At 31.4% G+C, this 23175-nt stretch overlaps 2 protein-coding genes and 1 long non-coding RNA gene across 5 annotated transcripts; 1 reads left to right on the top strand and 2 right to left on the bottom strand.

The window, feature by feature from the left end:
* Positions 1-5728: 5728 nt before the first annotated feature.
* Positions 5729-9282, bottom strand: LOC122524801 (polyubiquitin). Its single transcript, XM_043647238.1, has 4 exons — positions 9268-9282; positions 8880-9137; positions 6553-8307; positions 5729-6324 (listed from the first exon to the last, which is right to left on the bottom strand). The coding sequence occupies exons 3-4, from the start codon at positions 8300-8302 to the stop codon at positions 6230-6232; spliced, it is 1845 nt and encodes a 614-aa protein (XP_043503173.1). The 5' UTR covers positions 8303-8307; positions 8880-9137; positions 9268-9282; the 3' UTR covers positions 5729-6229.
* Positions 9283-13322: 4040 nt separating this feature from the next.
* Positions 13323-22847, bottom strand: LOC122524799 (zinc finger RNA-binding protein). Of its 2 annotated transcripts, XM_043647236.1 has the most exons (12): positions 22707-22847; positions 22362-22631; positions 21901-22064; positions 21257-21598; positions 20326-20892; positions 17859-18569; positions 17467-17764; positions 17196-17383; positions 15859-16007; positions 14251-14346; positions 14039-14159; positions 13323-13742 (listed from the first exon to the last, which is right to left on the bottom strand). In XM_043647236.1, the coding sequence occupies exons 2-12, from the start codon at positions 22409-22411 to the stop codon at positions 13459-13461; spliced, it is 2970 nt and encodes a 989-aa protein (XP_043503171.1). In that variant the 5' UTR covers positions 22412-22631; positions 22707-22847; the 3' UTR covers positions 13323-13458. The 2 variants fall into 2 exon arrangements, with proteins under 2 accessions (XP_043503171.1, XP_043503170.1); XM_043647235.1 differs by lacking the exon at positions 22707-22847 and having other exon boundaries at positions 22362-22697.
* LOC122524800 lies at positions 18572-20201 on the top strand. 2 transcript variants are annotated; one of them, XR_006305630.1, is made up of 3 exons: positions 18572-19446; positions 19519-19597; positions 19676-20201. It is a non-coding gene; the product is annotated as an uncharacterized LOC122524800 (long non-coding RNA). The 2 variants fall into 2 exon arrangements; XR_006305629.1 differs by having other exon boundaries at positions 19519-20201.
* Positions 22848-23175: the final 328 nt, after the last annotated feature.

Here is a 23175-nt window from a genome sequence, read left to right as displayed (position 1 = left end):
AAGGAAAGAGGAGGAGGAGGATGATGATGATGAGCAGGAGATAAAGAGGGTGGAAGAAGAATCTCGAAAGCCGTTAATCGCACGTATTCAACAAAATTCGAATTCTCGCGAAAATGTCGAGTTCGGCTTGACGAGATCACCCGATAATAACGAGCAAAGACTAGTCACAAATTTTCCTCTAGATCGTTAATGGATCGTTCAAATGTTCATATATATATATATATATATATATATATATATATATTCGTATATATGTATGTAGTTATTGAATAAAATGAAATAGCATTTTCCTCCTCGGGGCATTGATCGTACGAACTTCCTCGTCGAATTTTCCGTACAAATTTATTTTCCATCTCTATCTCTCTCTCTCTCTCTCTCTTTTCTTGCATTTATATATGTATATATATGTATAGCACAGAGTATAAAATTTATTTTGATTAAAAGATACAAAAAGTTTGTAATAAATGTCGAAATTTTCTATTAACAACATGTTCTATACAATGTCTGCCAATATTTATTGAATATATTAAATATTCAATATTTTTTTCTTCGGATGTGTGAAATTATACTATTAATTAAAAATATATACCCCACGTAATATAATATAATAATAAAATTATATTATAATTTGTACACACTATATAAGGAAAAAACGTATATTAAAAATTAATCGTAAAAGGTTAACGGTATTATTTATTTATGTATATATATATATTTAAATATATAAGATAGGATAAATTGTGCGAAATATTAAATAAATACTACGGTGTTATTTATTATTTTTATCTCTCTTACTCTTGCTGTTTGTTGCTCTCTCACCACTTTCTCTCTCTCTCTCTCTCTCTCTCTCTCTCTTTCTTTTTTTTTTTTTTCATTTTTCAACGTGGCAATAACGATTTGTTTATACGGATTAAAAACTCGTCTATCGTAAATATCAAACGAGTAAAGATCCTCCTCGCAACGCAAAATCCGATCGCTTTTAACGTTTCTCTTCTGCTCACTCTTTTTTTATCTCTTTTACCTAAGCTTCATATATTCATTCGAAATTTTTTTCCTCGTAAATAAAGAAACGGAAAATGGAATTTAAAAGGAAAAAGGAAAAAAAGAAAAGTATTACAAAAGAATAGAAAAGACGGGAGGTGTGAATTGGTTGTTTAAAAAAAGAAAAGAAAAAACAAAAAAGAAAGAAAGAAAGAAAAATGATCGCATCTATCATCCCCCGATTGAAACTTTCAATGCACTAACCAGGAGTGTGAGAAAGACGAAAACGGTGGTCTCTCCGTACAGAATTGAACGAGATAAAATTATCTTTTTATCTTTAGTCGTCGCGTAATAAAGAAACAGTCTCGAGACTCGCATGTGTATCTTCTTCGTAAAAAAGGGCCGATGTATTGCTTTAAAGGAACGCCGACGATCCTAAACTCTTTCGTTTTCGTTTATTTTACTCGAATATTCTCGAAAATATCATCATCGTTCTATATTTATTGGGTCAGCCTATGAGTAATATTCTCGGAGGGTTTTAATAATTTATATTTTAATTAATAAGAATATAGTTTTGTTGATTCACGATGTTATTATTATATTTAATTATATTTAAATAAATCAAATATTTTATTTTGTATGAATTATAAAAATATTGGATATCTTATAACTAAATAAATCTTTTCTTATTTTATAAAAAATATCACAGTCGCAATATTTATTGTCACCCTACGAGTTAATATGTCGGAGAATTTTAATAATTTATATTTAAATTAACAATAGAGTATAGACACTATTTTTTTTATTAATGTTTTATATATTATTTAATTATATCTAAATGAATAAAAATAAAATATTATAATTTTTGTTAAAAATATTTGTTATATCATCGTAAAAAAAAAATCGAAACGAATAATGCTGCAATCTTTTTTTTATTTTTATCTGAAAAAAAAAAAATGTTTAATATTTGATATCCAATTGAAAAACTTTAGAATTTTATTTGCCAATAAAAAATTACTCGAGTTTATTTAACCAACCGAATATTTTTTTGGTTACAATCGAAAGAATTCTGTCCCCCTCCCCCACCCCATCTCTTCGTTTCTCCAATAAGAATCGGCAAAGTTGGCGAATAAAAGAGACGTTAAGAAGAGAGAGAGAGATAAAAACAAAAAAGAAAGAAAAGATAGAGAGAGAAAGAAATATTTTAACGCTCTCGCAGTTAATCGTTCGTGATTGGTAGCAATTAAATTCGTGAGATAGACTGGAGACGTTGTTACGAACTACTGGATAAGAGAGTATCGGGGTATCGAAAAACGGTGTGACGAACGATACAAAAATTAGGAAGAAAGGAAAAATAAAAGAAGAAAGATTACAAAAGACAAAAAAATAAAAGAGATCCAAACGTTCGATGGGAACTCGTTGGTAAGTTAATATTCCAAATAAGAGAGAAATAAAATGAGGGAGGAACTGTGCTGCTCGTGGTGCCGGCAAAAGCGATGGCTAATTACCGGCACTAAAAAGCGAATAACAAGAGAATTATACGATTATCGAAGTAATAAACTGGGAAATACGATGATGTACTGATAAACGTATGTATGATATAAGTACATATATCTATATATATATAATATATATAATTTATAATATATAATATATTACACGTTCAGAGATAAATCTCAACCATGTATACATATATAATCGTATACTCTTTTCATCGGATTACACGTATCACGTGTTTATATATCGTTCTTACATTTTTATATCTATCTAACGTAACACTTAAAATGTATCGATTGATTTATCGATCTATTAAAATGAAAATAATAAAAAATACAAAATAATATAACATTACCTGATAGATGGATAAAGAAACATAATCCCAAGATGAATATCGGCATCATTTTCGGTCGAAAAAGAAAAATGAAATCCTTCCGAAGCAAAGATCCAATGGTAAGATCAATCTTCACCCTTCCTTCAACTTCATGTCCCCCTTATTTCCTTGTCTTCCGATATATACTTCGGGTTTAATCTTCTTATTGTCTTGAAGCTTGATAATATACGACGGGAATAGGCACCCAATAAGTAGTCTTATGAAATACTTCTAAAGATGATACACAATTTTTCTGTAGGGAAAATTATATTTGGTAAGGGTAGGTGGACCAAGGGAAGGACAATCAAACAACCGTTCGGTAATATCGATAAAATAAAAAGGATTTACGATCGAAGGAGAAGGAGGATTGTAAGAAGCTTACCGGACCGTGTTGTATGACACACGGGAACACCGTACACACAGCGTGCTACGAGACCAGTTCGAAGACTGAGTCCGAGTTCGTATTCCGGAGGCTGACTTCTCTCGGCCCTACCAGGGTATACCGGACTAGTAGTGTGTTGCCCGTCCGTTGCCCGCCTCTGGATAACGTTTCCTTCCACCATTAGGCACACACGCGGTATATACCACGCGACGACATACATCGTGCCAAGACCTCCCGAGGGGGAACCGTTGTACGTTAAATCGAGGATCAAGATCATCTCGCGTTTCTTTCTTATCCTCCTTCTTCGCTCTTACCATCACCAACAGCACCAGCCATTACTGCTAACACCACCGGTATCGTAATCATTTGCGTGATCCCATTTTCCCCTTAGTCTTTTGATAATAATTGATATTCTGAAAAATTCCAATTTACATATTAGATTCGTTTTGTTTTTAGCTTTAAATGTGATTGTATAATAGAAAATTGGATATAAGAATTAATTTAATGATAAATTTATTCGTTGTTGTTGTTGTTGTTGTTGTTGTATTTTGCAGGCTGATTTAATGATGATTGCTAGCAATGTTGAAAATAAGGAGATACCATAATTTTAGATGTGATTCATTTTTCAATCGAATTGGAAATAAGTAGGTTGGTAAAAACAGAGTTAATTTATTTATAAATTAATTTTGTCTTTGGTTCTATATATTTTACAATTCATTTATAATATTAGATGATGGTAACATTGATTCGTTGCTAAATATAATAGAATCGATAAATAATAGGAATTTGATAATAAATTAATTTCATCTCAGTAATATTTTAATTGCATGATACAATCTTAGTAACTCTGATAATGTTTTATTTATTAATTCTATGCAAAACGCAACCAAATTAAAATGCATCGAATCATGAAAAAAATAGGATATTAAAATTAAACAATAAATTAATCTTGAAATGCTTATATTTTACAGCATGATATAATATATTTAATCGTTAATTTTGATTTCCACAAGACATTAATAATTAAAAATAATTAATGTAATTACAAGAAAATAATTTAAGAACCGCTATTTGCAATTTTAAGTACCAGCTCGACATTCAAATTTAAAAATCATAGATTTTTATAAGTTTAATTTACTTCAAGATTAATTGTTAAATATTCTATCAATAGTTAAATACTTTTAAGAAATTGCAACAGGTTATAAAAAGTATATGAAGAAGTATTCTATTTTATATAATCTTATTAAATTAGTTTGATGCATAATAATTGAATGTATTAAAGTTACAGATTATTTGTTTAATATTCATAAATATAAACATTATGCAATTATATATTTATTTACTTACCGAACAAATATATTCCGCATATTCACTAAACATTTTATTAAACAAAAAAGAATCCTTTCGTGCAAAGTGAAACAATTTTCTCGAGCTTCAAAACCGCGCTATTTTAGTACAAGCGTTAAAGTAGATGGCGCGTCCTACCGAGCGCGCCAATTATATAAAATTTTCAAATTGAAAATTGCAAATTTCAAATTCGCGTTCCACATATATATTTATGTAAACAAATTACAAAAACATAATAATAAATATATTAAAAAATATAAAAAAATATGTGTGTGTGATTAATTTTTTCTATAAACATATTTAGAACTACTATGCAGCAGTACATAAAGCAGTAAGTGGCTACATCTATATGCAAAACGCAAAACTTCTATCAGTTGCTGGAATATCGTTATCTGTAAACGGTACTTAATGCTTATGCAAGAAAAAGGTTTAAAACAAAAACAGTTTTATAATTTTTGAAAATTTATTAATAGTTCCTAATATTATAATGTATATATATATATATATATATATATATATATATGTATATATATATATACTTATAATATATTTATCATTTCTAAAATAATATATAAAAAGTGATATATATATTAGTAGTAGTATTATATATAACAATACATTATTTTTTAATTCGCAAATGATAAAAAAAAAATATTATATATATATATATACTTATAATATATTTATCATTTCTAAAATAATATATAAAAAGTGATATATATATTAGCAGTAGTATTATATATAACAATACATTATTTTTTAATTCGCAAATGATAAAAAATTATTCTATAAAAATTACTGAAAATAAACGTCTAATAACAATCATACGTTTGCTTCTAGAATTTTATTCGATCCAAATATTACATTGAATTGTTTAATTATGCATATATGCGCTCTCGAAAATCCATCAATTTATACAAACGCGTGTACAAATCCCTTAATTACTTCACAATTGCCATAAATTCAAAATTATGAAAAATGAACTTATTATAGAAATACGAAAATACGATTGTTACATTTGAATGATGAAAATTGCTTTATATTCCAACAAATTAATAATTTGTAAATTAAAAAAGAAAAAGGAATCTCTTTTAACTATACAGATAGGGAAATTAATAACGACGTGTAAACAAATGTAACAAAAAATATAAATTGGTTATATATTTAATATGATTGCATTAAAAATGAGGGAAATGGTTTAATATTTTTTATAAAGTTTGATATTTTTTAAGATTTCTTCAAATTAAGTTGGACATATTATTAAATATTCGGTACAATTACAATTAAACAATACACGTTGTGAAAGCTTATAATTTATCACAGTATAATAACTTAGGTACTCAATGTAATAATATATTGTATTTACTAAAAAAAAGTTCGTTTTTAAGCCAATAGATTTAAAATAAAATAAGTTAAGCATATATATATTGTGTATATTGATGGTTTTTCGAGCAACAGTTAAAGAGTTAATAGGCAGAATTTAATTTTTTCCTATGAGACGAAGGACTAAGTGATGACTGGATACGTTTTAGACATTATACTAATCTGAATACTATGTAATTGCCATTTCATAAAGATTTTCGAACAAGGATCAATCTCTGCTGGTCTAGAGGGATACCTTCCTTGTCTTAAATTATGGCTTATACATTTTAAATGTTCATTATCATACTACCACCACGAAGCCTGAGTACTAAATGAAGAGTAGATTCTTTTTGAATATTATAATCAGACAGTGTACGACCATCTTCTAATTGTTTTCCAGCAAAGATTAACCTTTGTTGATCTGGTGGGATTCCTTCCTTATCTTGAATTTTTGCCTTTACATTTTCTATCGTATCTGAAGCTTCAACTTCCAAAGTAATTGTTTTTCCAGTTAAAGTTTTAACAAAAATTTGCATTCCACCACGAAGTCTGAGTACAAGGTGAAGAGTAGATTCTTTTTGAATATTATAGTCAGATAAAGTACGCCCATCTTCTAGTTGCTTACCAGCAAAGATTAACCTTTGCTGATCTGGGGGGATTCCTTCTTTGTCTTGAATTTTGGCCTTAACATTTTCAATAGTGTCAGATGCTTCCACCTCCAAAGTAATAGTTTTACCAGTAAGAGTTTTAACAAAGATCTGCATTCCACCACGCAGTCTAAGTACAAGATGGAGAGTGGACTCCTTCTGGATATTGTAGTCTGAAAGTGTACGCCCATCTTCTAATTGCTTACCGGCAAAGATTAACCTTTGCTGATCTGGGGGAATCCCTTCCTTATCTTGAATTTTTGCCTTTACATTTTCTATCGTATCTGAAGCTTCAACTTCCAAAGTAATTGTTTTTCCAGTAAGAGTTTTAACAAAGATTTGCATTCCACCACGAAGTCTGAGTACAAGGTGAAGAGTAGATTCTTTTTGAATATTATAGTCAGATAAAGTACGCCCATCTTCTAATTGCTTACCAGCAAAGATTAACCTTTGCTGATCTGGGGGGATTCCTTCTTTGTCTTGAATTTTGGCCTTAACATTTTCAATAGTGTCAGATGCTTCCACCTCCAAAGTAATAGTTTTACCAGTAAGAGTTTTAACAAAAATTTGCATTCCACCACGCAGTCTAAGTACAAGATGGAGAGTGGACTCCTTCTGGATATTGTAGTCTGAAAGTGTACGTCCATCTTCTAGTTGCTTACCAGCAAAAATTAACCTTTGTTGATCTGGTGGGATTCCTTCCTTATCTTGAATTTTTGCCTTTACATTCTCAATAGTGTCTGATGCTTCTACTTCCAAAGTGATAGTTTTACCAGTAAGAGTTTTAACAAAGATCTGCATTCCACCACGCAGTCTGAGTACAAGATGGAGAGTGGACTCCTTCTGGATATTGTAGTCTGAAAGTGTACGCCCATCTTCTAATTGCTTACCGGCAAAGATTAACCTTTGCTGATCTGGAGGAATACCCTCTTTGTCTTGAATTTTTGCTTTTACATTCTCAATAGTGTCTGATGCTTCCACCTCCAAAGTAATAGTTTTACCAGTCAAAGTTTTAACAAAAATTTGCATACCACCTCGAAGACGAAGTACTAAATGTAGAGTGGATTCTTTTTGAATATTGTAATCAGAAAGAGTACGACCATCTTCTAGTTGTTTTCCAGCAAAAATCAATCTTTGCTGATCTGGGGGAATTCCTTCTTTGTCTTGAATTTTTGCTTTCACATTCTCAATAGTGTCAGATGCTTCCACCTCCAAAGTAATAGTTTTACCAGTCAAAGTTTTAACAAAAATTTGCATACCACCTCGAAGACGAAGTACTAAATGTAGAGTGGATTCTTTTTGAATATTGTAATCAGAAAGAGTACGACCATCTTCTAGTTGTTTTCCAGCAAAAATCAATCTTTGCTGATCTGGGGGAATTCCTTCTTTATCTTGAATTTTAGCTTTCACATTTTCAATAGTATCGGATGCTTCAACTTCCAGAGTAATGGTTTTACCAGTAAGAGTCTTCACAAAAATCTGCATTCCACCTCTCAGTCTAAGTACTAAATGCAAAGTAGATTCCTTTTGGATATTATAATCAGACAATGTACGCCCGTCTTCAAGTTGTTTTCCAGCAAAGATTAATCTTTGTTGATCAGGTGGGATACCCTCTTTATCCTGGATTTTTGCTTTTACATTTTCAATAGTATCAGAGGCTTCGACCTCGAGGGTTATTGTTTTACCCGTCAGAGTCTTTACAAAGATCTGCATATTTCCTAAAAACAGAAATTCGATGTCACAATTAAAATCAAATTGAAGTTACATGCAGTAATTTACAAGAAAATGAAAAATAGTTCGATCAACTAAGCAATAAGATGGCTGACGTAGTCGTATAGAAAGTCATACGAGCATAAAGCTAACGGCTAACGGATGTAGTTGCGTCACTAATCGGATCAATATCCACCATTTTGTTTTCTGTTACTGCGCACAAATTTTAACCGATCTTTAACGGACTACTGTCCGTTACAACAGTTTCTTTTACTTTTTTATAATATATGATAAATAATATATTTTCATTTATTTATAATATATATTAATATATATAATTAATTACATTAATTGATATGATTTTTAAGAAAAGTCGAGATTATTTCATAATAATTTAACCATATTTATTATTTGCTTTAATATTAGAAAAGAATAAAAAAAAAGAAAAGAAATGACAGTATCTTATAACACAAATGACATTGACATAAATTAATAAAACATATAGTTACTTCGAATATACTAGCTTTTAAAAAATACAAATTCGTAAGTAAAGATTTAATATGTTAAAAAATAAACTCACCTGATTTAAATGTAACGTAGCTTTGCAAAAATCAAAGATAATTTATCAAAATGTCACAGCAAATAGACTCACAAGAACTATCTTTAGCGATTCTCACAGAACTGAGGCGAGGTTTGGAACCCTTTCTTTTATATAGCTCTGGTGGAATGACGCAGCAACTGCATATGATTGGTTCGAGAAAATTCTTGGGAAAAGCTGATTGGATCACAACGTACTTGGTTGCTCGAGAAACCGTTTGCGTAGCAACATCGTATTGGACTATCAAACAAAGAAAAATGGAGAGTATTCTTTATCCGTTTAATAGCTCATATTCTCCTTTCTAACTCATTAAATCTATTTATTTTTAATATATTTAATACATCAATTGATTAATACAATATTTGGTTACCTTGTTTAACTGGAAATTTGATTAACTAATTTATGCTTCTTCAATAAGCCTAATATTTTATATAACGTCTTTCTAAGAACCGGAAATAGATAGCGCTGTTAAACTAACAAAAGAAAAAAGTCATCCTTTTTAACAAATCAATAAATGTGAACCAATATTTAATATCTGGCACATACATATATACAAGTGCATTAACGTTGGCTTTAATATGTGTAATAGATAATCGTATATAACATATGTATGCATACGAAGTAGATAAATGTTAATCAAATTCTCCTTATCTTTTAAGAAAAAATACCAAGACTTATTATCTTACAACAAACATCTTTGTTTTCTATTCTAATTTGCTCTTTGCTAGTTCTTAAATATTACCGTAAAAGTCAAATAAATTAAAATGATTATATATTATTTCATTATATGATATCTTTCTATCATTTACTTACAAAGCTCATTTCAACATTTGATACGTGAATCTAAAAGCATATATACATGCGATAAAAATATTGCAACTCATTTCAAATAATTCATTAATCATATTCTAGTACTATCTCGAAAAATTTCGTATTTATAGAAGATTACTAATACAATAGGAAATATTCATTATCATTGAATACGATAGACTCATGAAATATCACAATAGTCGTAAATATGATGCAACACATATTTTTGTTTACTCATATTCGTTTGTTGATGCATTTCATTCTTTAATGATGCATTTCATTCTTTAATGATGCATTTAAAAATAACAATTTATATTTCCAAGGAAAATCGGATATTTCCTTGTACTTATGGATACTAAAAATAAATCAAATATATAAATAACACAATGTAGTTTTGGATACAAAGAACGACCTGAAAATAATTTTGTTTCTTTTTATTTAATATTATTAAATATTTCTTCTCAAATAAATACAAATAACATTGAAACGTTAACAAAAGTATTATTTTACATTTCTATTAAATAATATGCGTGTGTTTAAAATAATTAATTATATACTTACCTAAAGTATCATTTGAAAGTCATTACAAAGACACTAATTATACTGTTTTTGTTTACCCCAAATAACTTAACAAAAAAATATGATACGTATACCTATATAATTAGACAAATACTTTTGGTCTCACTGTTGCTATTAATACGTTATGTATTATTAAAATAAAACAAGAATAAATCACAACTTTTATAAAAGTAATGATAGGTAATGTAACAATCTACGAACAAAAAGATGATTTGAAACGTAGAAATACAAGAGAGAAAGAGAGATATACATTAGATATATATTAGGTTGAAGAAAAAGAAATCCATTATTTTTGTCTTGAAATAAACTTAAAAATAATAGATTTCTTTTTCTTCAACCTAATATAACTATATACCATACTTCAAGAATTTCTCGTTAAAATTCATATATATTAGCATATGTCAGGTAAAAAAAAGAGGAACTAAATACTGTACATTTTTGTCCGAATACTTAAGAATTAAGTACAAGTAAACATAAGTATATGAAAGTTAATAATCGTGATAACTATTAAAATTATAAAAAGTCGCGTGTTCAAATACTCGAATTATTTCCCTTCATAAATATTTTGTTCTCATGCAGATGTAATAGAGGAGAAAGGAAATATATTCGTTATCATAAATTCTTTTGGTATACTTAACTTACATTTTGTTATAACGTGGGATGTATTTCCTGATTTGCTTTGAATTTTTAAAAAACGAAAAAAGAAAAAATAAGTTTGACAATTTTAAATGTATTATTTTGATCTTCTAAAAGAACTCAAGCTTACTCCGTTTTAATTTATAACTTTTTTCCTTTCATTTTTAGTTAATTTTATCCAACGCATATGTACAAAATTTAAATGATCCACAAGAATACAGGATAAACTATAGTATTTATCTTACATCACATGACAGTGAAGTATTTGATAATTCTACTATTGAGGGGGATGGATGAAAATACATTAGCGAGACAAAAAATGAAATACTAACACTGGTTATTTACAAATAAGTTTAAGACTTTAATACTGTAAAATAGGAAATGATAGTGCCATGTTCATCTTGGTACCGTTTTGAAACACATATATACTTAATTAAATTTGTTAAATAGAATTAAGAAAGTACATTAAAAAGAAAGATCTTATTTAATTGACAAATATTCTTACTTCATTTTAAATGAAACTTTCAAGATAATTTCTTTTAAATGATCTTTGAAGTTCTATACACAAGAGAAATATTTTTGCTTACTCTTTGACCATTCCATATTATATTTTGCTAATCGAGAACACATCTCATCTAAAGATAATATTTATTATTTTTATTTTAAATCCAATCTCGATTCTGTGTCAAATAATCAGATTGTTAAATATAATTCAAACTTTTCCATTTAGCTGTTAATTCTTCGTTCGTTTTTTACTTCATATGTTCCTGCTGTGCTATTGTGTGTGTGGCCTCTTCTTACTAGTTCAATTATGAATTAATATATAGAAATGTGTGTGCAATAGCGATGCATTAGAAAAAATTTTTCAGTTATCAAAAAAAAAATATATATATATATATTTATATTATGAAAAAACTATTTCATAATACATATACATAGGTATGTGGAGAAGTGAAGAAGGAAAATTTACATATTTATTATCATGCATGTGGATTTATTCAATGATGACTTCAAAGTACAACAGAAGATCCATACACACAATGGAACAAAAAAAAAAAGAATATTATGTGTAAAAATGTAATTAATTTTGTTTTTCTCTCATAATTTAATAACCGGTACGAGAAGATTTAGAATAGAACTGCGAAACTCGTAATTGAATTTCTTTTATTTCAACAACGCTTTTGTAGTAATAATAATTTACCAGATTTTAATCTATTTTAAGCGTCGATCGACTTGTGTAAATAAAATGTACGTTCTTGGAATCTTCTGCTTAATGTACACGGAATAGTCGTATGCTGTTGCTAATAAGTGAATTCAGTGCAGCCAGATTGCTTTGCACTTATGTATGACTACACACACAACATACACACAAAATCTTTGCATATCCTAGACCTACAATTAGCTTTCATCAAACTTAAAAATGTCCATCATCGTCGTCATCATCATGATCATCATCATCATCATTACCACATCATCATCATCATTACCACATCATCATCATCATTACCACATCATCATCATCATTACCACATCATCATCATCATCATTACCACATCATCATCATCATCATTACCACATCATCATCATCATCATGACCACATCATCATCATCATCATCATGACCACATCATCATCATCATTTTATCATTATCATCATCGTCATTATCATCATCGTCATCATCAATCACCATTGCTTTTCACTTAATTTCATTTTTTTTGCTTTTCACATTAAATTTCCAAATTTTCTGCATCATTACACTATTTAACTTTGAAACATAGCTAAATATGTATTCAAAACTAATGCATCCATCATTTCCTTCGACAAAACCTATTATTGACGCTAATCGTACCAATTGCCTGTTTGGGAAAGATCAACAATAATAATAATCCTAATATAATCATGGAGATATTTCATTGAAGATACATGCACATCTTCTTATTTTTCTTTGACATTTAAGAAGGTTGTGGTCTTACATTTCACAAGTTAACATGTCAATCTCATTGAATGAATTTGAGGATAATAGCTGATTATTAAATTCGCAATAAAACCCTTAAAATATAACTGCAGGAAGAGGAAAAAAACAAAACCTATAATGAATACTAGAGACATCAAGAGAAAGAATTATTAACCCGTATTTCAAAATAAATACTACCCCTTAAAATACAATAAAATAATAATTACAATATTTGAATATTAAACTAATAGATTTTCATAAAAAAAATTAAGTCTTTTTGAAATTATAAAAATTACATATTAATTATATAAACAATTAATATATAATTTATATATTTTGTGTAATGTCAAAATATGTTTGCCTGTTACTATCATCATCGTAGTTATCATAATTATCATCATTATTGTTGTGTTGTGAAGTCGTTCTAGCAAGAGTTACAAGTTTCATTTTCTATTCTTGTTAATGTCTCATCCTAATTCATAAATATATCTTTTTAAACAAGCAATTGACACGAGGGAAAGTTCTCTTATATTATATAAGTTATGGGTAAATTCATAATGCGAATGTGTTCTTTTAGTAGATCTACTTGGAGTCAGTCTCCATTTTGATCTCCTCAGCTTTTTTGTCCTTTTTAGAAGCTTCACTGTCAGTCCCTTCTCCGTTGCTATTGTCTCGTCTTCGCTTTCTCGCAAATCTACCCTTATATTTTGGTGGTGGTAATTGTTCCATACCAAGAACCTTATGAATTTGACGAAATGCAACTAATCTTAGTGCATGTTGAGCCGAAGCTGTTATGTCTTCTCTTTGTTGAGCTGACATATTACCTATCGCATCGACTGGTTCTTTCTCGCATGGATCAGATAATCCTAAAATTGAAGATAAGTAATTCATTATATTACTTATTTGTCAAATCAATTCAATATTATATTGGTCTTGTTAACATTTGTTTATCAGATTTTCAATTCCTCTATGCACTATTACATATTACTAAACACCAAAACAAGTAATCGAAAAACTCGATTTCAAGATCAGCGCTTAGTATTATAATAATGCTCAGTCTCGTCATCGGGTTCATCATATGTATTATTGGTTAAACTTATTATAATTATCTATTAAATAAGGGGAATAATAAAAATAATCTTTGCTAAAGGGATTTAATTACCTGGACCACCTAATAATAATATGCCTCCAGCAACGCACTCCAAAAGTCTTCGTAAGGCTTCACCTGGACTAAGAGGTACTCCAGCTGTGCTGATTACTTTTTCAGTCAATAATTCTAGTGCCTATAATATAATATTACATATATACGTAAATAATAATAATAATAATAATAATAATAATAATAATAACAATATATATGAAAAAATTACTAACCCATGGATTCAAAGGTCCCCACGTAGGTACACGATTACAGAGATCGCGCATTATGCGAATGACCATTACGCAGCTCTGCAGTGAAGTTGCTCTAGCCTGTTGAATAGGATTATCAAATGAAAAATTGTAATTAAATATAAGAGTCAATATCACTTGTGAGTCTTCAAAGAGAGATAGAAGTGACGATATAACCCTAAACTAGCTTTTTATATTTGCTTTGTGTGGGCTTTAGCTATCCTTCCAGCCTCGTGCCTATAACTCCTAAATATTAGCCCATATCAATATTACCGGGTGTTTATATTAATAAATATTTATTCCTGGATCATATAAGTTCCTACCATAAATATGAAAAAAAATTAATTTAATGTCGGAATAAGAAAGAGATAAGAAACTTGCGTTTAATTTTATGCAATCTAAATATATATGTATATATATAAATCAAAAATTAAATTAATAATTAATTATTCGCAAAAACACCCGGTATAGTTATGACACCACTGTGTGTTTGTGCTTGTCTGTCTCTTTAATAATTAAAATTGTGTAACAATATTGCCAACGCGGTATTTCTTTTTAATCGATTGAACCAAATGACAAATTTATTTTTCCTTATTATTTATTCTTATATATAGATGATAATATATAAATTGAATTTCTTTTATCTAAGACAGACCTAGAACAGACTCAGTCTAGGCTACAGCGCATTCAAATTGATCCAGAATAATGAACAAGCTTATCGCAAAAAGCAATTCAAAGTAGAGTATATAAACAAAATAAACAAAACTATCTCTTCTCTTATGAGAAATGGTACCTTGAGAAACAGAGAAAGAGAAAGAGAGCGAGAGAGAGAAATGATGTACTATAAGATAGTTTCCTATTATTCTGGATATCGAATAAAATACGAATAAAAGCAAAGCAAATGTAAATGTTAATGGTAGAGAACGTTAGACATTTACATGTTGCTTGGGATTCCTTGCCCGAAATCATCCAATTTCACATTCGGTTAGTTCCCTTAAGAAAAAAAATAAATCTATTGTTATAGAATCATATACATCTATCTACATATATAAATTGTAAGCAAACGAACTATGCCACTGGTACATGTGATAATCCTTCTATTATTGTACTTTTCATTTTAATAAATCGTTTAAATATATAAATATATGTATATATATACATATAGATATAAAAATATATACAGAGACTAAAAATCGTATCAGTGAACAAAGTCCATTTAGTACCGGGTAAATATTTTAAAAAAAATATCGAATATGAATAATAGACGTTTCAGACGGAATCGCGTTAGTATAATAACGAGAAGGTAATGATAAAAATAAAATTGTCACAAGGCTGGAAGTTCTAAGACTGCTCTTTTAAATTTTTCGTTCCTGTTGTTCTTGTTTTCTTTTTTATGTATTTTTTTATTATTTTTTTTTTTAATCTTTCTTATATTGTTTTGCGGACAGAGAGAGAGAGGAGAACTTGCACGGCGTCTCGCGTTTCTTTTTAATTCGGATAAAAATAAGAGAAAACAATCGGCGTAAAAAAAGGGCCAATTAAATGGCACCCGACAATTCGAGATCTTGAACTGAGATGTTATTTTATTCAAACCTGAAACCACTTGGCATGCCTGAGTGCAGCTAAAGCCTCCAAACACTTAGCCTTGGGAAGTACATCTGGTGGATCTGGTTTCGTCACAGCTGGCGTCGCGGGCGTGGTTTGTGGTTGAGCAGCTCCCTGTTGCTGCTGTCCAGCATTATCTGGGATTCCAACAAAGAAAGCACAACACGCTTAGACAACACTTAGAGTGTTTGATCATGCCCAGAAGTTTGGGATTTTCCCTCTATTATTATTATGTGTCTATAACTTAAGTAAATTTGCTTTTTTATTCTTTTTATTTATTTTTTTTTTTTTAAATTATTATTTTTCTTTTTTTATTTTTTTTTTATTTCTATTTGACAGGTTTCATCTATTACAAAATGCCATCAAAACAAAAATAAGCCTGATCGAATGTAGTACCTTGCAACGGCACGTGTCACCCCAAATCGCACACGTTCTTTTTCAGATTTTATTAATAATGATCTGTTAATTAAAAGAACGACCGATGATTCTATTTAATTTGGTAGTACCATCTCCTAGTATCGATCTTTTACTAAAAGGTAATACCACCGTATAGAATGATCGGTTGGGATAGGTAGTAAACCGCACATTGCATTACATGCGTACAGCATTCGATGACAGAGAGGGTTTTTTCATGGTTAATGCATGATCAAAAAGTCCATAGTTTTAAGATTGCCTCAGCGTTGTTTCCTCATGTCAGAAGCGTGTCCACGTATTTATATATAACAATGTCCATTAATGCTCTGTCATTATTATACTGGAGACTCTAGCTCAACTATCGTCGGTCAAGTTTTGTAACTATTACTAACAGTGTAAATGAAATAAATCAAAGTAAACGTATTAAAATCGTATCAAGTTTACGCTCTCTCTTTTCCGTTAGTGAATTCATATTACCTACTTAATTATCACGTATTATATATACAAATATATAATATGCATATATATAATTCATCTACATTCACATTCATAAGTGTTATGTAGAAGTTAAAGCCATAATTCTCGGTCGTGGACACACTAAACGCAGCTGTGTTGATAAATGAGAAATAAACTTTATATATTATATGCTATTAACGTATATGTACACTGGCAACCGTTGAAGTGTCCTTGAGGCTGCCACCCTGCATCTCCTGGTGTGCTTAAGAAAATTACAAAAATTCTTCCAAGGCCACGAAAAGAACAAACGAAATTTATATAAGCGTACACACACGATTAAGAAGTAGTATCGTATAAGAAATTAATTATTCTTCATATTATATAAGATATTCGATTAAATCCTTTCGACCTATCCTTTTCTTGGCCATAATGAAAATATAAAACAATTAAATCACCTGCTGTTGCCACTGTTTTAGGCGTTTCACGCATGAGAGGACTGGTCAGCGTTACACTGACTGTTACTGATCCTCCGGAAACGGTAAGGGCAGCAGATTCTGGATGTTTCCCAACGTTGTAAGTATCTTCTGATGATACGATTTTTAATTGGGCTGGTAAAATTTCAGCAACCTTGTTCAACAATGTCCTAAAAGAAAAATGATTAAGATCTCAACTATCAAATTTTCAAAATAATTAGATTGTTAAAAATGATTTACTTCTATCGCATACCTTGTAGGTTTCTCAGCACACAACACAACAAGACATACGTGATTGTCGCCAGACAATAAAAGTCCCTTAGCTAAATTTCCAACGCGCATAACACCTCGCAATATTCTCGAATCTTCTTTTTCCTTTTGGAATGAGAAAAGATTGCCATCGCTGCCATCTTCTTTCTGTGGTTGTGCTACCTTCTTTTTATCTCCTTCCTCTTTCTTTATAGAATCTGGTGAAATGATTTGCGTATTGGCAGCCGTCGGAGTCGTAGGAGTAGCAGTTGTAGTAGTAACAGGAGTAACTGTTTTCTTACCTGTAATGTAAGATAATCAATGTCATTAAAAACTATGAAAATTTGCGTTAATGATAAAGAAATAAATCAGATTCAAAGTTAGAATAAATCTTACCAGCTTCTGCTAACGCATCCGACACAAACTTCAAAGCCTTTTCAGTATGTGAAACAATTTTTTGAACTGCCAGCAGTTCTTGTTCCTTAGGATATATAGTCGAATGATGAGCTAATACGTGTTTATCATCGGACGAGTCAGGTCGCCTTTGTGGCCCAGGAAACATCAACATTGGTGGCGGTCCTGGGAAGGGTCTTGGTAGAGGTCCACCCGGTGTACGCCCGTATCTTCTGTACCATTCAAAATATTCACACTCTTCTTCATATCTACGTCGTTCTTCCCAATAAATCATTTCCTCGTCCATCATTGGTCCCATTGGACCTAATTGATTAATTTCTTCTCTACGTCGTAGAAATTCATCTCGCATTTGTTGTCGACGTAATTTTTCTTCCAACATTTTTCTTTGTTTAAGACTTGGCTTCATATCAACAACAAGATCAGGATTAACCTTCTTTTTATAAGCAAATCGATGGCGTCTTCCCTTCATGTGCATATCTTTGGCATTAGGATCGTTAAAGCGACATTCGCAAAGTTTGCAGTTAAAGCTTATGATCTTTCCATCTTCAGACTTATTCTCTTCTATATATTCCTGACCAACTGGTTGTATATCTTTTTCATCTACTGCTGTTTCTTCTACAGTCTCTTCTGCAACTGTTTCTTCTGTTTTTATTTCAGTCGTTTGATTTTGATTAACAGTACCTAAGTTGCCAGCTGTAATTAAAGATTAGGATTACATGATTTACGATTGAAATTCCTTGTTTTCTATCAAACGCAAAGTTGTACTGAAATATTTCAAAATTAATATCATAATTCGTTTAAGAAAGTATTCTCATTGATCAAAGTAAATAAAAGAAATTTTGTCTACTGTCATGTTAATTTTCTTTGATTGCTTTTCCTGATAGAATTATCTAAACATCGAAAAAAAAGAAAAAGAAATGGTAGAAATGATGTTTGAGTGTGCATGCGCCGTACGAAAAATAACATCATGGCGGCTATGTAAGAGACCAACTCTAAGGCTTCCCTTTTGTATAAATAACTCCCCCACCCTATCTATGTATAAGGGGAAGATAAGTAGAAGTATTAGGACTCCATCTATATCTGAGTTTCCTACAGGAACAAAGAAACTCAGTTCCGTTCGAACCTCTTGGCGAATGACTATCGATTTTTTCCTAGTAAATGTAGGCTTGGAAAAGTGTTACAAAGTGAATTTCACAGTTACAAGTCAGACGAAAAACGGTCAACATTTTTCTGAAAATCGTTTCACTTTACAACATATCTTTTGCAAGTGCATTTAAGATAAATTTACTTAAACGGAACAATGGGATAAGAATTTGTGATCAATATGACAGCACAGTTGTTGCCATGTGAAAAAAAGAGGGGCATCAGATTGGTTTCCACAAAGGTGGAAAACGTGTGGAAAAATTAACAAGGAAAATGATTAAGAACTGGAACATATATCATGGATCGATTATGCAGATAAGTTTTAAACTGGTTGAAACTATGAAAGATATCTAGATGGATAAATTACTATAGTTCCTCGAATGAAAATCCACAGCATTATTTTGGTCCATATGGTACCAAAGTCAATGTAAGTGACGTAAAAAAACTTAAATTGTGATAAGATTAATGTGATAAAATGTATGAAAATCTAATATTGCAGATATAATATTTTGGAAATATGTCTCGGATCCAACACTCAAAACAATCAAAGTCTGATTACTTGAACATAGAAATTTGAAGTAAGCAGTACATTATATTGTGGTAATAAAACTATTGAAATTGCAACGTATTTAAAACTCAGTGCATTTTCATTAAAGGATTTATATCTACGATGGAGCAATAAGAATGGAGAAGAAGAAAATGAAACTTTCTCGTTAATCTGAAAGAGGGATGAGGAGAATAGTATTGGCCGTTTGAAAAATGAAGATGAAAGAATAGGAATATTGATTTTATCGGCCTTTGATATTCTTTTAAAACTCTGAATGCGTTTTTTTTCAAAACTCATGTTCATGAATTGGCACCCTTGATAACTTAAAAAATGATTGATTGATTAATTTCTAATAGGAACTCATTTCATTTGCAATTAACTTCTTCCTCATTTGACCTACTAAAACAAAAATCAACAAATACTTCCTATTTTCTGAAAAAATAAGAGAAAAATAAAATAATTTTGAACATTTGATTAAAATAAATGCAAGGAACATCGTCAATTTATATACATTTGGCAACATGACCTTCAAATAGACGTCATTTCTACCATTCCAAAATTTGGACAAATGCCCTATTATTATATGTAATATTTACTTACTTTAAAGGTCAATAAATATGATAGCCCAATTCAAATTTTGTATCTTCTTTATTTTTCGAGAAAAAAAATTCTCCCAAAAAATTAGATTGCCCGATCAATGAAAATAACTCCCTTAAAGATTATTGAAATTAAAAATAATATGATCTAAAACAAACTTACAGGCAACAAAATTAATTTTAGGAGTGGCTGTCACAGTGGGCTTCTTAGTTCCTGTCGTTTTAGCTGCTGCAGTAGGTTTTGGATTCAAAACGGTAGGATCGGCACTTGGTATTGGTTTCCCAAGCTTTGTATGCAACTTCACTACCTTCTGATGTTTGGCACCTCTGATATGAGCAGCATATGCATCATTACCCGTACAAGTGACATCGCATAGTTCACAACGTAGACTATTTCCTGCACCACGTGGTGGGGGCTGTTGTGGAACTTTTAAAGAAGCTTCCTTCTTCTTGTGCTTTTGCCCTTCCAAGTGTTCACGATAAGTTTGAGGTCCAGCACAGCTGATCTTACAGACATCACAATAGTGAAGTTGTTGAGGCTTGGGAGGCTGCTTTGGCCGCATTGCCTTCATTCCTCCCCCTCCAGTTCTGAACCCCTTACCTCCGTAGCCCTGCCAACCTCCAGTCTTCTGGTTAGTCGAATTGCTGTTTGCACTCTGTTGGGCTACATACATAGTCGCAGCGCTGTAAAGCGCTGCGTCGTAGCCGGAATACGTTGTACTTGCCGTTTCTAAGGGAAATGAAATTGAAGCCTCAAACTATAGAGGAGTCAACCATCGCATTGACAACAGGTATCATCTCTTTTTTTTTCCTTATACAATTTCAAACTATCGAACCATTTCATAAAATATTTACACGTGCCTGCATTTTTAATGCATAGAAATAAAAATACTGACTGTTGTCAAATTCTCAAGCATTTGTAATTCTATTTTTATGCTATCATTTTAATTTAAAGAGGATCAATTTCATATTATTAATGCCTATTTCACAGTTAGTAAGCAGTCATCAGAGAACTTGAAAATTTGGTAATAGAATTATTGCAAGAGTAGAAAAAAAGATAGATGGGAAAAGATAGACAAAAAAAGAAAACTTACTATTTGTCGCTGTGGATGGTGTAGCTGCTGGAGTAGCAGGAGCAGTGTATCCTGAAGAGTACGTAGCACTTTGTGTGGGATTAGATTGTTGATAAGCAGTACTCGATGCTTGATAAGTTTTAGCTTGTCCTGTAGTAGTAGCTTGTCTCGCAGTGCCTGTATAGGCACTTGTCGTACTATAAGCAGGCTTAGCAGCTTGATAGTGTGTTTCAGTAGTTGTATAAGTAGCTGCTGCTGCAGCAGGTTGTTGATAATAAGTTTTAGTGGCGTCGTAAGCAGCTGTAGGGGCAGCTCTACCGTAACCGTAATCGTATGTTTGAGCAACAGTTCCAGGATTTGCAGCTAAATAAAACAAGTATAATAAAAATTAGAAATAGAAATTAGTATTAATAGAAAGTAACCGGCTTGTATTGTTTCATTGTAAACATAAAGGAACTAAATCGATTGGTCACCAATAATTGATGAAACATTGACTGCTAGGCAAATTTGATATCTTTTGCCATAGGGGCCACAATTTATAAATAAGATATGAGACATAAAATAACGTGGTTACGGATAACCATTGTGCGAGAACCAACATAAAAAGAAGACATTGCTAAACTAGGTAGTTAGGTAATCATATAAAATAACATTTGTGGACTGACCTGCGTATGTAGTTCCTGAAGCTGCTGCAGCTGCAGCTGCTTGATAAGTCTCGTAGCCTGTAGCTGCTGCTGCAGTCGGGCGTTGAGTATATGTAGCGGCAGTTGCCGCTGGTGTTACTGCGTACCCCGCTTGGCCGGTTTGATAAGCAGCAGCGCTGGTTGCCCTGTTTACAATAAAATAAATGAAATAAGTATCATAACCACATAAAAATGATAAATTCGCGAAGATAGAATAACGAGGTAAACGAAAAAAGACCTCGATCGTAGTCGTTCCCGGGAAAGACGCTCGATGGACGCTCTTAGTCGTTAGCTAAGAAATGGCGGCCAAAGCCGGCTGTGCTATCGCGTGCACCGATATTAATAAACATTTATTATTCCCGCCAATATCGTTACCCCCGTTAATTTTTGTCTAAACTTAACGCTAACTACTTAATAATTATGTTAGGCAATCGAATTCGTACCCATATTGCGTTCCGCCGTGCGTAAACCCAAAATAATTGTTCTGAGCCATCCTTCCACGCAGAGTATCCCGGAAAGAAGGACAATGGAGGAAGTTGTAGGGCGTGCCACGAACTCGATAGAATGGCGGCGCTGCCGCGGCTCCTATTGGTTATTCCGTTGGAGCCGGGCAATGCGATAGTGAGAACGACGCGCCCTCAGTGGCCGTTCTCCCGTTAACCCTGCGCCTTCCTTCGATGTACTAACTCCGCGCAAATCAACGTGCTAACGTTCTAACCGAACGACTAACGCGATAAAGTATTCCCGAAGCTGCCAGGTATATGCGGTTTAATCGAAAAATAACTTACTCATTGTCTCTCGAATGCTCCGCTCGCTAATCTCGCATCTAGTTTGAGAAATTCAAACGCGTCTGGTTCTTGTTGCGGCGAGTGTCCGGCGTACGTACGAAGAAACTATTTGATGCCGGTGACGCGTGCGTTCAATGGTTTTGTTACACGCCCTCTATCTCTCATCTAATTTATTTCTTCTCTCTTCGAACGAAACTCTGGAGCGCTATCTACCTCTTAACATTACAATCCCTGGAATCTATTAAATTATTTTTATATACCTACTTTCCTTCCTTTCTTTCTTCTAATATGTATAAACCAATCGATCAGTTCTATATGTTAACGCCATTATTTACATAAATAGATTCTATTTATGAAACTCGAACATGCTTTACATAACCTGTGATTCATGAAACATTGACCGTATTGTTTTCTTTTTCAAATAACACGCATTAAGTTAAACGAAGCGTTTAATCATTAGGTTGCAACA

The sequence above is a fragment of the Polistes fuscatus genome, unplaced genomic scaffold (assembly GCF_010416935.1).
Source record: "Polistes fuscatus isolate 324 unplaced genomic scaffold, CU_Pfus_HIC Scaffold8, whole genome shotgun sequence".
Lineage (NCBI taxonomy): Eukaryota > Metazoa > Arthropoda > Insecta > Hymenoptera > Vespidae > Polistes > Polistes fuscatus.
Note: the sequence above shows the minus strand (reverse complement) of the source record. Positions and strands in the feature narration are given on the sequence as shown.

Bases quoted from the DNA above. Each gene is read 5' to 3' on its own strand.
- LOC122524801 (XM_043647238.1), bottom strand. From the start codon at position 8,302: ATGCAGATCTTTGTAAAGACTCTGACGGGTAAAACAATAACCCTCGAG. The intron at 6,325-6,552 runs ATGGGCGTACTT...AACAATTAGAAG, and splicing joins TGCTGGTAAGCAACTAGAAG to ATGGTCGTACACTGTCTGAT.
- LOC122524799 (XM_043647236.1), bottom strand. From the start codon at position 22,411: ATGGCTCAGAACAATTATTTTGGGTTTACGCACGGCGGAACGCAATAT. The intron at 18,570-20,325 runs GTAAGTTTGTTT...CTTTAATTACAG, and splicing joins TAAAATTAATTTTGTTGCCT to CTGGCAACTTAGGTACTGTT. The intron at 14,347-15,858 runs GTTTGAATAAAA...CCTATTCAACAG, and splicing joins GGCATGCCAAGTGGTTTCAG to GCTAGAGCAACTTCACTGCA.